General features: G+C 41.6%; 1 protein-coding gene across 1 annotated transcript; it reads left to right on the plus strand.

Annotated features, from left to right (window-relative positions):
• The first annotated feature begins 5,071 nt into the window (after positions 1 to 5,071).
• Positions 5,072 to 6,622, plus strand: LOC149973601 (uncharacterized). Its single transcript, XM_090211986.1, has 2 exons — positions 5,072 to 6,172; positions 6,301 to 6,622. Exons 1-2 carry the CDS (start codon positions 5,422 to 5,424, stop codon positions 6,477 to 6,479), a joined length of 930 nt encoding a protein of 309 aa, XP_090068112.1. The 5' UTR covers positions 5,072 to 5,421; the 3' UTR covers positions 6,480 to 6,622.
• The last annotated feature ends 7,903 nt before the right edge of the window (positions 6,623 to 14,525 follow it).

Below are 14,525 nucleotides of genomic sequence, written 5' to 3' on the forward strand. Positions count from 1 at the left end.
TTTCATCTGACCAGAGCACCTTCTTCCACATGTTTGGTGTGTCTCCCAGGTGGCTTGTGGCAAACTTTAAACAACACTTTTTATGGATATCTTTAAGAAATGGCTTTCTTCTTGCCACTCTTCCATAAAGGCCAGATTTGTGCAATATACGACTGATTGTTGTCCTATGGACAGAGTCTCCCACCTCAGCTGTAGATCTCTGCAGTTCATCCAGAGTGATCATGGGACTCTTGGCTGCATCTCTGATCAGTCTTCTCCTTGTATGAGCTGAAAGTTTAGAGGGACGGCCAGGTCTTGGTAGATTTGCAGTGGTCTGATACTCCTTCCATTTCAATATTATCCTTGCTCCTTGGGATGTTTAAAGCTTGGGAAATCTTTTTGTATCCAAATCCGGCTTTAAACTTCTTCACAACAGTATCTCGGACCTGCCTGGTGTGTTCCTTGTTCTTCATGATGCTCTCTGCGCTTTTAACGGACCTCTGAGACTATCACAGTGCAGGTGCATTTATACGGAGACTTGATTACACACAGGTGGATTGTATTTATCATCATTAGTCATTTAGGTCAACATTGGATCATTCAGAGATCCTCACTGAACTTCTGGAGAGAGTTTGCTGCACTGAAAGTAAAGGGGCTGAATAATTTTGCACGCCCAATTTTTCAGTTTTTGATTTGTTAAAAAAGTTTGAAATATCCAATAAATGTTGTTCCACTTCATGACTGTGTCCCACTTGTTGTTGATTCTTCACAAAAATACAGTTTTATATCTTTATGTTTGAAGCCTGAAATGTGGCAAAAGGTTGCAAAGTTCAAGGGGGCCGAATACTTTCGCAAGGCACTGTAAGTCTGGTGGAAATCTGTCCTTTGGTCTGATGAGTTCAAATTTGAGATTTTTTTCCCTTCAATGTGTGTGTGTAAAGAATCCAGGGTGTTTAGTTGGGTCTACTCTTCATTATAAAACAATTTGTTGAATGGTTTAAAATCCATCAGAAGCTGCTTCAATTCATGGTGGCTCTGAGTAAGTCTCGGGGACAGAGCTTGTTTTGCCAAGGAAAGTGAAAAGGACTGAGGGAAAGTAAACTGGAAAATACATGGAAAGGATCATGGAAGAACCTCAGAGAACATTGCATTTTCAAGATCATGTAACATCAAAATGCATTTTATATTCCTGCCCTGACAGAAAAACCACATGTAACCAACTTACATTTTATGTGAGCACAAATTACATTTTGGTACACAACGTGATCAGATTTTCACATTTGTAGTTCACATAAGATTACATTCAAATATGTTTTTGGAACACTTCCCGTGTTCACATGTGAAATTCATGTGGTTTTTGCCTAAACGCCCTGCAGTTCCACACTCAAGGTTCTTAATGATGCTTTAAATGCACATGTATGATTGTGCATGTGTAATGGGTTGAAAACAAAGTAACTAAAAACAGACACCCATTTATTATATCCCCCCATATTGTTTATGTATTTGTCTTAATGAATCTAAATGGTATTTTCAACATACTTTAGCGTCAGCAGTCCATAAGGCCAATAGATGGCGCTGTTGTACTGTTGTAGCAGGAGAAACATTAAGTTCAGGCCAAGCGCTCACCATTCTGCAGAATAAGGACCAGAACTTTACAGAGGTAAACTGTGTCTGTTCTTTTACTATTACAGGTATGTAACAGCACTTCAAACGTTCAACTACATACACAATATGTAATAACATGCTATTTAACAACGTTGTCCAGATATTATCACGTTAGGAAAGGTTTTGTTTTGGCTCTGAGTCGAACTGAGTGAGAGAAGAAGGTATTTACATTGAGTGAGAGTATATGTTAGCTTGATGCTAGCTGAGGTAAAAAAAAACATTTACGAGTTACAGAGACTATGTTTACTGAGTAGCTGACTTGTACTGGATTTAGTCTAGGAGATTTTTTATCAAGAATCCATTTGTTAGGGATTTCGGAGTTGGTTTTAGATGTTATTGGTTGTTTTGTGTAAAATTGTGCTCACTAGCTGGTAAACTGGCCGAGCACGCTCAGTCTGGTGGACTTTTAGTACATACAGTGAGAGAGAGAGGATTTTCTGGAGGTGCCACTATCTTAAAGCTGAATGTATTGTTGTCACTTTTCTATAGAGGTAGCGGTATATAGAAAAACATTCAGTTATTTATGGTTTCATATATAGGTGTTTCTATTGTATGAATGTGAAATACATTGTGGTTTTCATGTGAAACCAAACATTTTTGAATTCTGTTTTAGGTAAAGTGCATTTATGTTGTGTAATTTAAAGTGTGCACTTGTTTGATGTGAATATTTTCAAAGTACTAACAAGAAAATAGACAATTGAACAAGAGAAAAAAAAAACATTCTTCAGAATAAAGAAAGCGCCAGAACTTGGCAGACGTAAACTTGTGTCCGTTCTTTTTACTATTGCAGGCCACCTCAGCTACACATGTACTCTGTCTGCACACGCATCCACGCATGCACATACACACGGACAAACACACACTAATGTTCTCTCTCTTGTGCTTGTCAGCAGTTCATCGTGGCCCTGTCGTTCGCCTCCTTCACCAAAGCTCTGTCAAGGACCTACATGAAGAGTGCCATCACTCAGACACTTTTTCCCTGTCCAGCTCTCTCATCGGACTCATAGACGGCAGCTTTGAGATGGGTATCAACAATAACATTGAGTTGCTTCAGAACTCATGTAGTAAAAACCAGATACAGACTACAGTATGATTGATTTTTCTTGTGGTTCAATCAGAGTCTGCTCTCAATACTGTCCAGTTTTATAGTTGTTCCTATTAATTGATTGACTGGCTTTTGTCCATGACTCTACTGTCAAACCCCTAACATTGTTTTATTTGATGCTTTGTTGTTGCAGTCTAGTATCCAAACTGATATGCCATTTTTAGTAGAAAAAAAAATGTTTATAATTTGTGATTCCTGACTACTGTAGTGTTGTGGTTTCTTGCAGGTAACCTGCTGTTCCTGGCTGTGGTCAGCCATTTTGGGGCGAAGCTGCACCGGCCCAGGCTCATTGCTATGGGCTGTTTCCTCATGGCTGTAGGATCCTTCCTCACAGGCCTGCCACACTTCTTCATGGGATGGTAAAACAACTGAAATACTGGTTAAACTTGTAGTTGTAGAGATACTCCAATGCGGAGGAAAGTTTCACTTTAGAAATAAAGTAATGTATCCAGTTGTTGATTAATCTCAGTTAACTTCTAACTAAAGTCTTAAGTAATTGGTCAGCTGCTTGATTATGTTTTGGGGCCATACATGTTAAGAGAAGGGATTAACTTGTTATGGCTGCAATCAATGGATCCCGGAGGTCCTAGGCATAATCAACTTCACCAAGCCGCTGGAAATCGAACGCGCCCACAGAACATCAGCGCCGAAACCCCGGCCAGATGAGCCCCCACGAGCCGTATTGATCAGGTTCCTCCGTTTCCAAGACAGAGAGAAGATACTGCAACTCGCAAGAGCCAAAGGGGACATCACCATTGATGGAAAGAGGGTCAGCCTTTTCCCAGATATGAGCGTGGATCTCGCCAGACGTCGCAATCAGTTCAGACCTGCCGCCAAAGCACTGAAGGAGAAGAACATCACCGGCTACCTCATCCACCCTGCATGGATGAAAGTTCAGTACCAAGGCCGAAGCCATCTCTTCAACACACCGGGAGAAGTGCACACTTTTCTCAAAAAACTGAGCAACGTCTGAGCCAGGACGGTCTCTCTGGGGGATAAAATGCAGTTTTTTCAACTCATTTCATTTTCAACTAACCGTATCTTCCCGGGGTGAGTTCTAATACATTTACAGGAGAGTATATTTTGGTTTAGTCCATATCTACTGGGCGAAGCAATAAGTGGGCTTAGGCTTAGGCTTTCCCCCTCATTTATGTTAATCTTTCGAAAAGAGACTCAAGCATCCCTTACCGTGGGCAGTAAATATTCAGCCATAAATATCTATTCACAACGTTTGTTTTCAATTTAGAGAGCTCGCAGGTTTTAGTTTACGCCAAGTTTTAGCTAGTAAGAGCAAGACGGAAAGCGAGCAGCAACGTATCTCTACAAGTGTATTCATGTTTGATTGTTGGGATTGTTGTTTTAGTCTGACAATCGGGGTGGGTGGGTTTTTGATTATTTTTTTCTTCCTTTTTTCTATGTTTATTGTTTCCCTCCTAAAGAGACACACAGGTCACTTTTGTGCTCAAACCAAAGTTGAAACATTTCCTAATTATCTGCATATGATAGATTTCTATTCAGTTACATATTTGAAACCCAACCTATGCTTAATCCACTAAAATATGTCACATTCAACGCATAACCTGTCATTATGAAAATCACTGTATTCAAACCTGTGTAGATCAGTCAATTCTTAACTTAAAGACTTAAAACTCAGGATTCTGTAAGTGGCTATGTCAATCAAGACATGTGGTTACTTATAGCTTCCTGTGCCAACCGGAACCTTTAATTGGGTCACAGTGTTTCGAAGGGTTAAAAAAGTCACATCTCTCCAAAATGTCATATGTGTGACTAGGTAACCCTCCTGAACTGTAAATCAGTCATTTCTCCCAACAGATGTCAAAGAAAAGCTCTCTCTCACACACACACACACAGACACACACACACACAGCAAGGATGGAGTGATAAAGTGCGGTGCTTAAAGACACAGAGAGCAGGCAATTGCATTACCATAATCCCTAGGCCGTGCAGAGTTCAACAAGACACCCCACTTGACTGTAGCTCACTTGGTCTGACCACAGTGACCATGCAAAAAAGTAGTCTCATGTAGCAGGCTTTGTCTGCGTAAAAAGTAATCTCATGTAGCTCACTCGGTCACCGGACCGCAGGGACCATGCAAAAAAAGTAGTATCATGTAGCTCACTCAGACCAGTCTGACCGCAGTGACCGTGCAAAAAAGTAATCTCATGTAGCTCACTTGGTCTGAGCATAGGGACCATTTAAAAAAAGTAGTCTCATCAATGTGATTGTTTTTAATGGAGAATTTGACTATGAGATGAGAGAATTTGACTATGAGATGACAATATAGTAGTTTGGGGAGTATTTTCTATAATAGAATGTATTTGACTACAAGCAGAGTAGGGGCCTCATCCTGAGCATTCTCAAATGGAAAAACACAGTTTGATCATGTGCTGACAGAGAGAGAGGGAGGAGTTTGGGGAGAGTTTAAAATGAGAAGAGTGATTTTTTCTAATAGGCTGCATTTCACTTTGAGCTAACAAGGAGATGAGCATTCTAGAGTGGTGAGGAGTGGTTTCATGTATATTTTTGAGTATCAATTAAGCAGCCAGAAGCACTGTACTTTCTTTATTGCTTAAGGGATTGTGTTAAGTTGTTTTATTTACTATTATTTCCCTTTTCAATAGAATAGAATAGAATAGTATAGAATTGTATAGATGGCTCCAGTGCGCTCATGTCCAATATGCTATAAGGTTGTGGTTGGCTTTAGTCAGCACCTTAGGTATGTACACCATGTGAGGAACAGTGAGGAGAGGGTACTCCTCTGTAAGTGGCAGTCAGGCCGTGTCAATGTCAGGCAGGAGCAGTGTCCAGTGTCAGGATGCTCCACACATCTTAGCAGACTGGACCGGCATATAGACTCCCACTCAGAGCTCAACAGAGCACAGAGGAGACAGGTTTTAGAGGACCTTAGGAGACGGCTGACGATGGAGAGGCTGGCGGTGTTGAGGGCATCGACCCCTGACATCCCTATGGCGACAGATTTAGACATTGTGGAGACTGTAAGGAGAGAAGAGGAGGAGGAGGAAATGTTATGTTCACCTACAGAAGCAGAGGAGGAAGTGGACTGCAAAGAGGATTCCTGCCACTGCCATGCACCAATCCTGAGACTGAAAAAAGCTGTAAAAGAGAGGGATGAGGCACTGCATACAAGAAGTGAGACCAACAAATCCATTAAAGAGGACAACCTTAAGTTGATCTCTGATCTGCAAAGGTTGAGAAAGAAGTACCAGCTGCTGAAAAGGCAGATGGGGATTGGCATGGTGAAGGCCCTCAACTTTCAGGCAGAGTCAGACACAGACACAAATCAAGAGGAGCAGGACCAAGCTAGAGGTTCAGGGGACCAGAGAGAGGAGCCTACAGTGTCCGGGTCAAGCTGCAAACTCATCTTCCCGGGCTCTGCTATGAGTAAGTACTGTTTCTTCAAATAGTGACAAGAGTTTGTGTTTGAAAAGAATATGATAAACCACCTGACTGATTCATGTAGCCTCATGAGATTGTAATTCTTGTCTAAAATGTAATGTTTTTTTGATTAGGTGTGTTTATCGAGGGATTCAGGAAGACCTGTGAGGGCCCTAATCCAAATTATAAGCTGAGTGAAAATTGTGCCTCAAAGGTCAAGAGGGTGACGCAATTTTTAAACTACATGGCGAAGAATGAGACCTACCAGTCCTCTCTCATTTTCCTGACAGACCATGACAAAATAAGGAAGTAAGCAGAATAATTTTTTCTCTCTAGCCTCACAAGCATTAACCAACAATACAGTATTTGATTGTATGATTTGTGTGTGTGTGTGTGTGTGTGTGTGTGTGTGTTTTTAGATGGGTTCAATTCCTCCAGAAGAACAAGGCAATCACCACAGTCAACCACTACACCTTGACTATTGGTGCATTTCTTAAATATTCTGAGGAGACCCCTCCATCTGGCTGCCGGCTGACCGTGAACCAATGGAGGGGGATCAACCGGTTGATGAAGGGCATTAGCAAGTCCATGAGACGACCAGTTTCCCTTCACCAGATAAAGGTGAAGGACAACAAGGAAGGCAAGGTGGTGTCCAAAAAGAGCCTGCTGCAGTGCCAGTCTCTTGCCAAGGCCAAAATCCCTCAAGTGCTGAGTAAGTTTTTCTCAATCTGTGATGTCACTGTTTTTACACACTTATAGACGTCAGAGATGTATAGAATGCATTATGGAGTGGGATTATGAAGCTGCCTTTTTTTATTTTCATGTTCACAGAAACATTGGAAGAAACAAGGACACAGAGGAATCAGTACAGGTTTTATGGGTACCTGTGTGCCTACTTTACATCCATATACGGCCACAGACCAGGCCTATATAAAAACATGTTGGTGAAAGAGGTGGAGGAGGCAAAATGTGACCAGTCTGGGGTGTACCTGATCAATGTAAGTCTATGAAATACAGCTGGCTGTGTTTATTTGTTTGTTTGCTTGGTTGGTTATCTTTGGAAACAATTGCAGTCGCAGGAGCGTAATGTGTTTTTTTGTGTTTTTTCTCTGTTCAATTTCTATTAGGTGGGGGAACACAAAACAAATCGGGAGTACGGCATGGTCCAGATGTCGCTGACAAAGGAGGAGTACAGCTGGTTTTCCGACTTCCTCAAATTCAAGCACTGTCTCTTAGGGGGAAAGAAGGCCCAGCACTTCTTTTTCAATTCAACAAACACTCAGATGAAGAACCTGCCTGCCTACCTGAGGGAGGTGTGGAAGGAGATGGGTCTGCCCGAATGTCCTTCATTCACTGACCTGAGGACCTCCATTGTCACTCATGTAGGTCAGATTAGATAGGAATCTAATTAATGTAAGATCCTATTCTATTGTTGTCTGAAGTAATATCAATAATATCATATATTTGTGTGTGTGTGTGTGTGTGTGTCTTACAGGTAAAAAACATGCTCCCAAAGGTTGACAGGGAAAGGGTGGCCAACTTCATGTGCCACAACATCCAGACGGCAGACAAATATTATGCCATGAATTTAAATCCAACCCAAGCAAATGAAACCAGGGCACTGAAGCTGCACTGAAGGGGGAAGATAACACAGTCGCCGCAGAGAACCAGCCCTCCACCTCAGGAGAAAGAAAGCAGAAGGTGAGAGAGGATGCCTCCCTCTCCGACGGGAGCACCACCCCTGAAGAGACCAAGGTGATGTACCAGGAGTCTGGCACGTCCGCCGGTGACTCGGAAGAGGAGGAAGAGGATGAAGATGAGGAACAGATGGCCAGACAACTTCCAGTAAGATCAGCTATTCTGACAGGACACATTTGATTATCAAAATGTACTTGTAAACTATGTAACAGTCAAGTGTGAATTCTGAGATATATCTAATTTCTTGTGTTTGCTCTGTCAGGAGACACCTTCCAAGGTGACCAATCCTCAGGTGGAGATGGAACTTACCCCAAAGAGGAAGCGGAGCATCTGCACACGCCGCATGGAGGTCGCCATCAGCCCCATGCTAGTCTCACCCCTCAAAGTGAGGCTCAAGTCGCCCCCCCACCAGTCCCTCATTGTCACATTAAAAGGGATGCAACAACTAAACTCAAATAAAGTCAGACTAAAAAATGCCATTGCCTCAAGGAGGTTAAAGCTGCAGGAGAAGGTGCAAAAGAGAGGAGGGGACCCCTGATGCAGCTCGAAGGAAGGGGAGCCGACCAACAACAAGACTTCCTCTTCCAAATAGTCATGTAGATTGTTTTAGACTCTCACATTTATACTGTTCTGATTTTGTTTGGTTTGATTTTCAATTTTGGTGTGCTTGTTTACATTTTAGAAGTGTAAAATGTGTGTAATTTAGTCTAACTGTCTGTTCAATTTTCTATTTTGGTGTGATTCTTTATAATGTAAAGGTTTGTTCTGTTTTATTAAATAACTAGTTGAGTAATTATTTGTGTTGTGCTTTCTTTAAGGTTTATATTTAGTTTGTCACTTAATTTGTAAGTGTTAAACATTCACTGTCTTGTGTTGTTGTCTGTGAAGGTAGGAACAAATATTTAGGCATTATTGGCATGGGAATCATATGTTTACATTGGCAAAGCAAATTAAGTAGATAATAAACAAAAGTGAAATAAACAATAAAGTCCTGCTGTAGACTGTACTACTGCTGTTCAGGAAGCACAATTTGAACTTGAAACTTACACAGACAGGCTGAAATAAACACTAAAAAATAACAAATGGCATCACCGTAATATCCCGCTTGACCGTAGCTCGCTCGGTCTGAGCGCAGCGACCATGAGAAAAGTAAGCCCAAAATGAAGCCAGCCCCACAACGTCATTTGCTTTTGGGTGACAGTGAGAGAACCGTTAGGTTTAGAAGGACAATTCAACCACAGGAATGTTCCTAACGTCCTTCCGATCCATGCAAGCCTTACCTTGACCGTGTGGCATCAACCCTTAAAAATAAAACAGGGTTTTTTGATCTCACAGATTACAATGACATCTCTCCCCATAGGAATACATTGACAGCTCCCCTAAATTCAACCTGGAGCCTATGTGGGTTAATAATGCCTTATGAACCTGTCTTCAATGCCAATCCATCAGGCCACTATGAGGTCTACCTGTGTCGATTCTAAGCTTCCTGGAGCAACCGGAAGTGGTTAAATTCACCCAAAATGTATTTTGATGTACATAACCTGCAAATGTGAAAATGACTGCATTCAACCCTGGGTAGATCAGTCAATACCCAAAGCAAGATATTTGTTTACCTATAGCTTCCTGTGCCAACCGGAAGTGCCTTTAATTGGTGTCTCAGGGGCTTCTCCTTAGGAGGGATGGGGACACCACCACGGGACAGACCCCACACTCATCGCTAGAGATCGAACTTCAGACTCCCTTCAAAACCACTGAACCCCTCAACACACCGAAAGAGATTACGGTGCACACCCTTAGAGGGAGCCGGAACAGGATAACTCCCTCCACCATCACAGAGACACAGAGGAGGAGGAACTATCCAACACCCAGGGAGAGAGAACAAGTGACGTCAGTCGAACACAGTCAGAAAGAGGAGGTGGAAGAGGCGTTAGATAGAGGAGGATATTACCCCAGAGGCCATTCCTCCTGTTCATGTGAGCAAGAAAGAGCAGAAGGCTTCTGATCAGCCAAATGGCAGGCAGAGGGAGAGGTCATAGTGATTCACACCCACAGAGAGAAAGACAACCCACACAACCTCTTGGTTGAGATGAACCACACAGGTAGAGGCAGAGGGCCTTCAGGGCTAGCCAGTCAGCCTGCCTGCTCTGATCCTCAAGTCAATTGTATATAAATTCATGTTCATTAAAGATTTTTATTCAAGAATTGACAAGTCCCATTTCGTTAAAGGGGTCACCCTTTTCCTGCTACAAACACAACTTGCATATCATCACAGACTAGGCCAAAACGTTAATCTTTTAACCTTGCCTGAATAAAACAATGCATTTTTTATAGTGAGCAAGAGTTGCTCCTTTTCCTTTTCTATGATGATTCAAATATTTGGTTGCACCTCAACTGAACGTTGGTTGAGGGCCCCTTTTTTTTAATTAAAAGCATTAAAATTGTGATGTTTCTCACTTATTTACATAACCTACTCCACACTTGCAAAGTGAAAGTTTATAGAAATGTTCTGAAATTAAGTAGTAAACAGAAGAAAAGCAGAATTGAGTCCAATTATAATGCGAATAATTGAATGGTCTATGGTTCAATCCCATTTCTGAAGGTCTGATGAATAATTAATATTGTTTCTCCTCTTCCTTGTGGCAGGGGCAGCAGCACACTGCCCTCCAAAGCCTGCAAAATAATAGCCGGACTGCCCCTTTCCTAGCTCTGCATGGAACTTCCAGTGCCACGTCCTTGGTGACGTGTGGGGTGACATCCGGGATGACCACAGCAACATCCTCTGGAAAGGGAAAAAAGAGGAACAGAATGTGAACAAATGCAAACCGTAGCTTCTAAATACTGGCCAGTTGAAAGGTTCTACTAAGATGTCATGACAAACGGCACCTGTCAGAGTGCTCTCTAAGTCTCTCTCTCTTGGGTGCTCTGAATGGCCTTCCTCTGGCTGAAGCCACAGGGCCAGGAGGAGCCTGGGCACCACCTCCACCACCACCTGAGATGGGCTGAGCAGGTTGCTACGGGGCTCATTGGACTGCTCGCCCAGAATGCTCCTCACAGCTCTTTTCACGGTGCTGTGGACCTTAGGATCGCTGAATTCAACAATAAGGAGAAAACAAAGCTAAACGATGTGCAATGTACTCACTTAGAACACTTTCTTAGTCTGTTTCTGCGTAGTTCCAGATGTGTAGATAAATGGATCAAGTCATATGCGGGGCAGTACATGGAACTCACATGTCAGCTGGCGAGGTGGGGTGCATGGAGCGGCGGAGCTTGCAGAAAGCCTTGTGCTCTATGTTCATCATTTTTAGGCAAGTGTTTACTTCCCAGGCCTGCAGTATGAAACAGGAAGTCCCATTAGTGTAATTTCACAACAGATCTATCCTGCTGCGCTAACTCGTTGTTGAAAGGCTGGTAAAGAGCTCACTAACTTGTAGCATGTCTCTAACTCTCATTCTCTTACCAGCCGAGCGAGGTCGTTTCCCTCCTCCAGGGTTTCCTTCCACACCCTTCAAATAAAACACAGAGCATTTCAACTTTCCTGGCTTCTGATTTTTCTGTTGTTTATTTTACCCACATCTCCTGGAGTGCTGCTGGTGGCAGGGAATGGCAGTGAAGGTGAGTGCTGACGTGGTACTCACCACTCCCTAAGGGATTTTTGCCCTGAGACACCAGCCAGTTGCTCATGTGCTCCGTGGTGACATGGGGAGGGACCTGGCCTTGACTCTGGAGCAGCAGATAGTGGACCATGAGCTTCTTCTGCAAGATGAGGTAAGGTGTGAGACCGTGCCACGAAATACCATGTCATTTACTTTCAGAAGGGCCTCTCGCAACATTTCACAACTGCTCATGCCTCACAATTTGCAAGTGATATTAAGAACTCTTGTTTATGTTTTTGTATGGTGAATCTTACCTGTTTATTGTAATATGTTTCCTCCCAGCAGGCCTGCAGAGTCTGAAAATTAAGGCTGCTCCTACAGAATTCCTTTGAAGATCATGAAAATAATGATGCTTTGTTATGCACATTATGCACAGGCATTTACAGTATGCTAAAATTAATTTATCCTAAGATTACCTTTGTGGGACCATAAGTGAACTCCGGAATGCACCAAACCCTATCCATGGTAAGATGGGGAAGAAATGCAGCACTATAGATATACGGGATGCTCTAGAGATAACAGGAATGACTTACAGTCGCGAATGATCAATGGCTGTGGAGTCCTCCAATATGCTGCACTTAGAATTGAGTTGTAGGCGATGTTTGGCGCAAAATAGAATGTTTACATTCTATTGTCATGGAGAAATGGAATGTGTAGAACCTGTTTAATTGATTATGCTTCTATGTCTTTATTTCGTTAAACATTGAACTCTGTATTATGTCATAATGTGTATATGAGGACGTAGGAGCCCGTCCAGATTCATGACCCGATTATCCAGGTGCATGTTGCTTAGACCTACTAATCCATCCTTGGTTTACAAGTTAAATACATTGTTTATATATGCCTATACAAATCCATCGACCACATCCATTTAAAGCAATGATTGTCAATTGAAATTGTGGTTGTTCTGTTCTCCTGTTGTGCGCCTTGAGTGTTTGTCCCCTTAAGCACATTATTCCAATATTTTTCCGAGCTCTGAATTGACACAAGGAACACTTTTGAAAAGATAGTCGGTTAAAAATAAGAGTATGAATGACAATAAACGTATGACTTGGATTGTATGCGTAATAGTGTAGTAAACAGTATCGCTCAGCGCGGGAACTTTTGGTGTTAGGAAAGTTTGCGTTTTTAGCCTCCATGACACGTATCACTTCGTTGTCTTGTTGGTAATAGTAAAAATGCATGACAGTCGGCATTGTAATGGTCTAACAGGTGTTTTTCATTTTGCTTCTCACATTAAACAGACATTTGAGAACGGAATTGCTTACATTTGTACCTATGATGCAGAGACACACTAAAGCTGTACAGTGTAGTTTGAATAATCAGTTTCAATTATTTGCAGATGAATTCCCTATTATTTACAAATCGAAAGATGTACCATTTGAAATGAATGTGGCAGAACAGTTTAGCATAGAGTTCTTGTGGGTGTCTTCTCCTTCAGTCTTTTTGCCTCCTAGGCCTTGTTTCTCATTACATGGGATTTCCCCAGTGCCAACTTCACACGAGATGGCCGCTGTCTACTGTCATGTGGTGCTGAATGACAGATATCGCTATGCCGATATTGCTGCTGTCCATGGACCTGAAATGTACAATGTACGACCGTCCAAACTTGACCCCACACACAAACACACACATTGATGCCAATCTCTCACACACTTTTGAACATTGCACAACCTGCAACAAAAAACTGAAAGAGCATTTTATTCCGTTTGTGTTTGAATAAAGACCCGAAGAATTCAATCAATGTGTGGATGTTGATTGGACAATGTATATGTGCTTTGCAGAAGTCATTTTTTAAATTCCCTGTAGCGTGAATTTTACTGGAGCATGATCAGATTGCTTTGTTTAAACCAGAATAAAGATTTGGTCTGAGAAACTATGCCGATTATAGCACGATAGCTTTATTTTTATTTTTAAATGAGGCAATGTATATATGACCCCCTTTCAAAGAGTCGCTCATTTATCACTTTCTTGCAGATATACAGTGCCTTCAGAAAGTGTTAATACCCCTTAACGTATTCCTCATGTTGTTTTCTTACAGCCTGAATTCCAAATGGATTAAATTATAGTTTTTTATCATCTCACCCAGCTACAGACAACACCCCATAATGACAAAGTAAAAACATGTTTTAATTTTTTTTTCAAATGTATTGAAAATGAAATACAGAAATATTCACAATACATGTTAGAATCACCTTTGGCAGCGATTAAAGCTGTGAGTCTTTCTGGGTAAGTCTCCAAAAGCTTTGCACCCTTGGATTGTACCATATTTACAATATCACAATATATACAGTACCAGTCAAAAGTCTGGACACACCTACTCATTTAAGGGTTTTTCTTTATTTTACAATTTTTTACATTTTAGAAAAATAGTGAAGACATCAAATCTATGAAATAGCACAATTGGAATCATGTAGTAAGCATTAACTGTTAAACAAATCAAAATATATTTTACATTTGAGAATCTTTGAAGTAGCCATCCTTTTCCTTGACCACTTTGCACACTCTTGGCATTCTCTCAAACCTTTTCATGAGGTAGTCACCAGGAATGTTTTTCAATTAACAGGTGTACCTTCTTAAAAGTTCATTTGTGGAATTTCTTTCCTTCTTAAAGCGTTTGAGCCAATAGGTTGTGTTGTGACAAGGTAGGGATGGTTTACAGAAGATATCCCTATTTGGTAAAAGACCAAGTCCATATTATGCCAAGAACAGCTCAAATAAGCAAAGAGAAACAAGTCCATCTTTACTTAAGACATGAATGTCAGTCAAAACGGAAAAATTCAAGAACTTTGAAAGTTTCTTCTAGTGTAGTCCCAAAAACCATGAAGCGTTTTGATGTAACTGGCTCTCATGAGGACTGCCACAGGAAAGGAAGACCCAAAGTTACCTCTGCTGCAGAGGATAGGTTCAGCAGAGTTCACTGCACCTCAGATTGGAGTCCAAATAAAAGCTTCACAGAGTTCAAGAAACACACACATCTCAACATGCACTGTTCATAGGAGACTGCG

This window comes from Oncorhynchus mykiss, chromosome 20, assembly GCF_057628025.1.
Source record: "Oncorhynchus mykiss isolate SJ-2025 chromosome 20, ASM5762802v1, whole genome shotgun sequence".
In the NCBI taxonomy this organism is placed as follows: Eukaryota; Metazoa; Chordata; class Actinopteri; order Salmoniformes; family Salmonidae; genus Oncorhynchus; species Oncorhynchus mykiss.

Bases quoted from the DNA above. Each gene is read 5' to 3' on its own strand.
- LOC149973601 (XM_090211986.1), top strand. From the start codon at position 5,422: ATGGCTCCAGTGCGCTCATGTCCAATATGCTATAAGGTTGTGGTTGGC. The intron at 6,173-6,300 runs GTAAGTACTGTT...TTTTTTGATTAG, and splicing joins CTTCCCGGGCTCTGCTATGA to GTGTGTTTATCGAGGGATTC.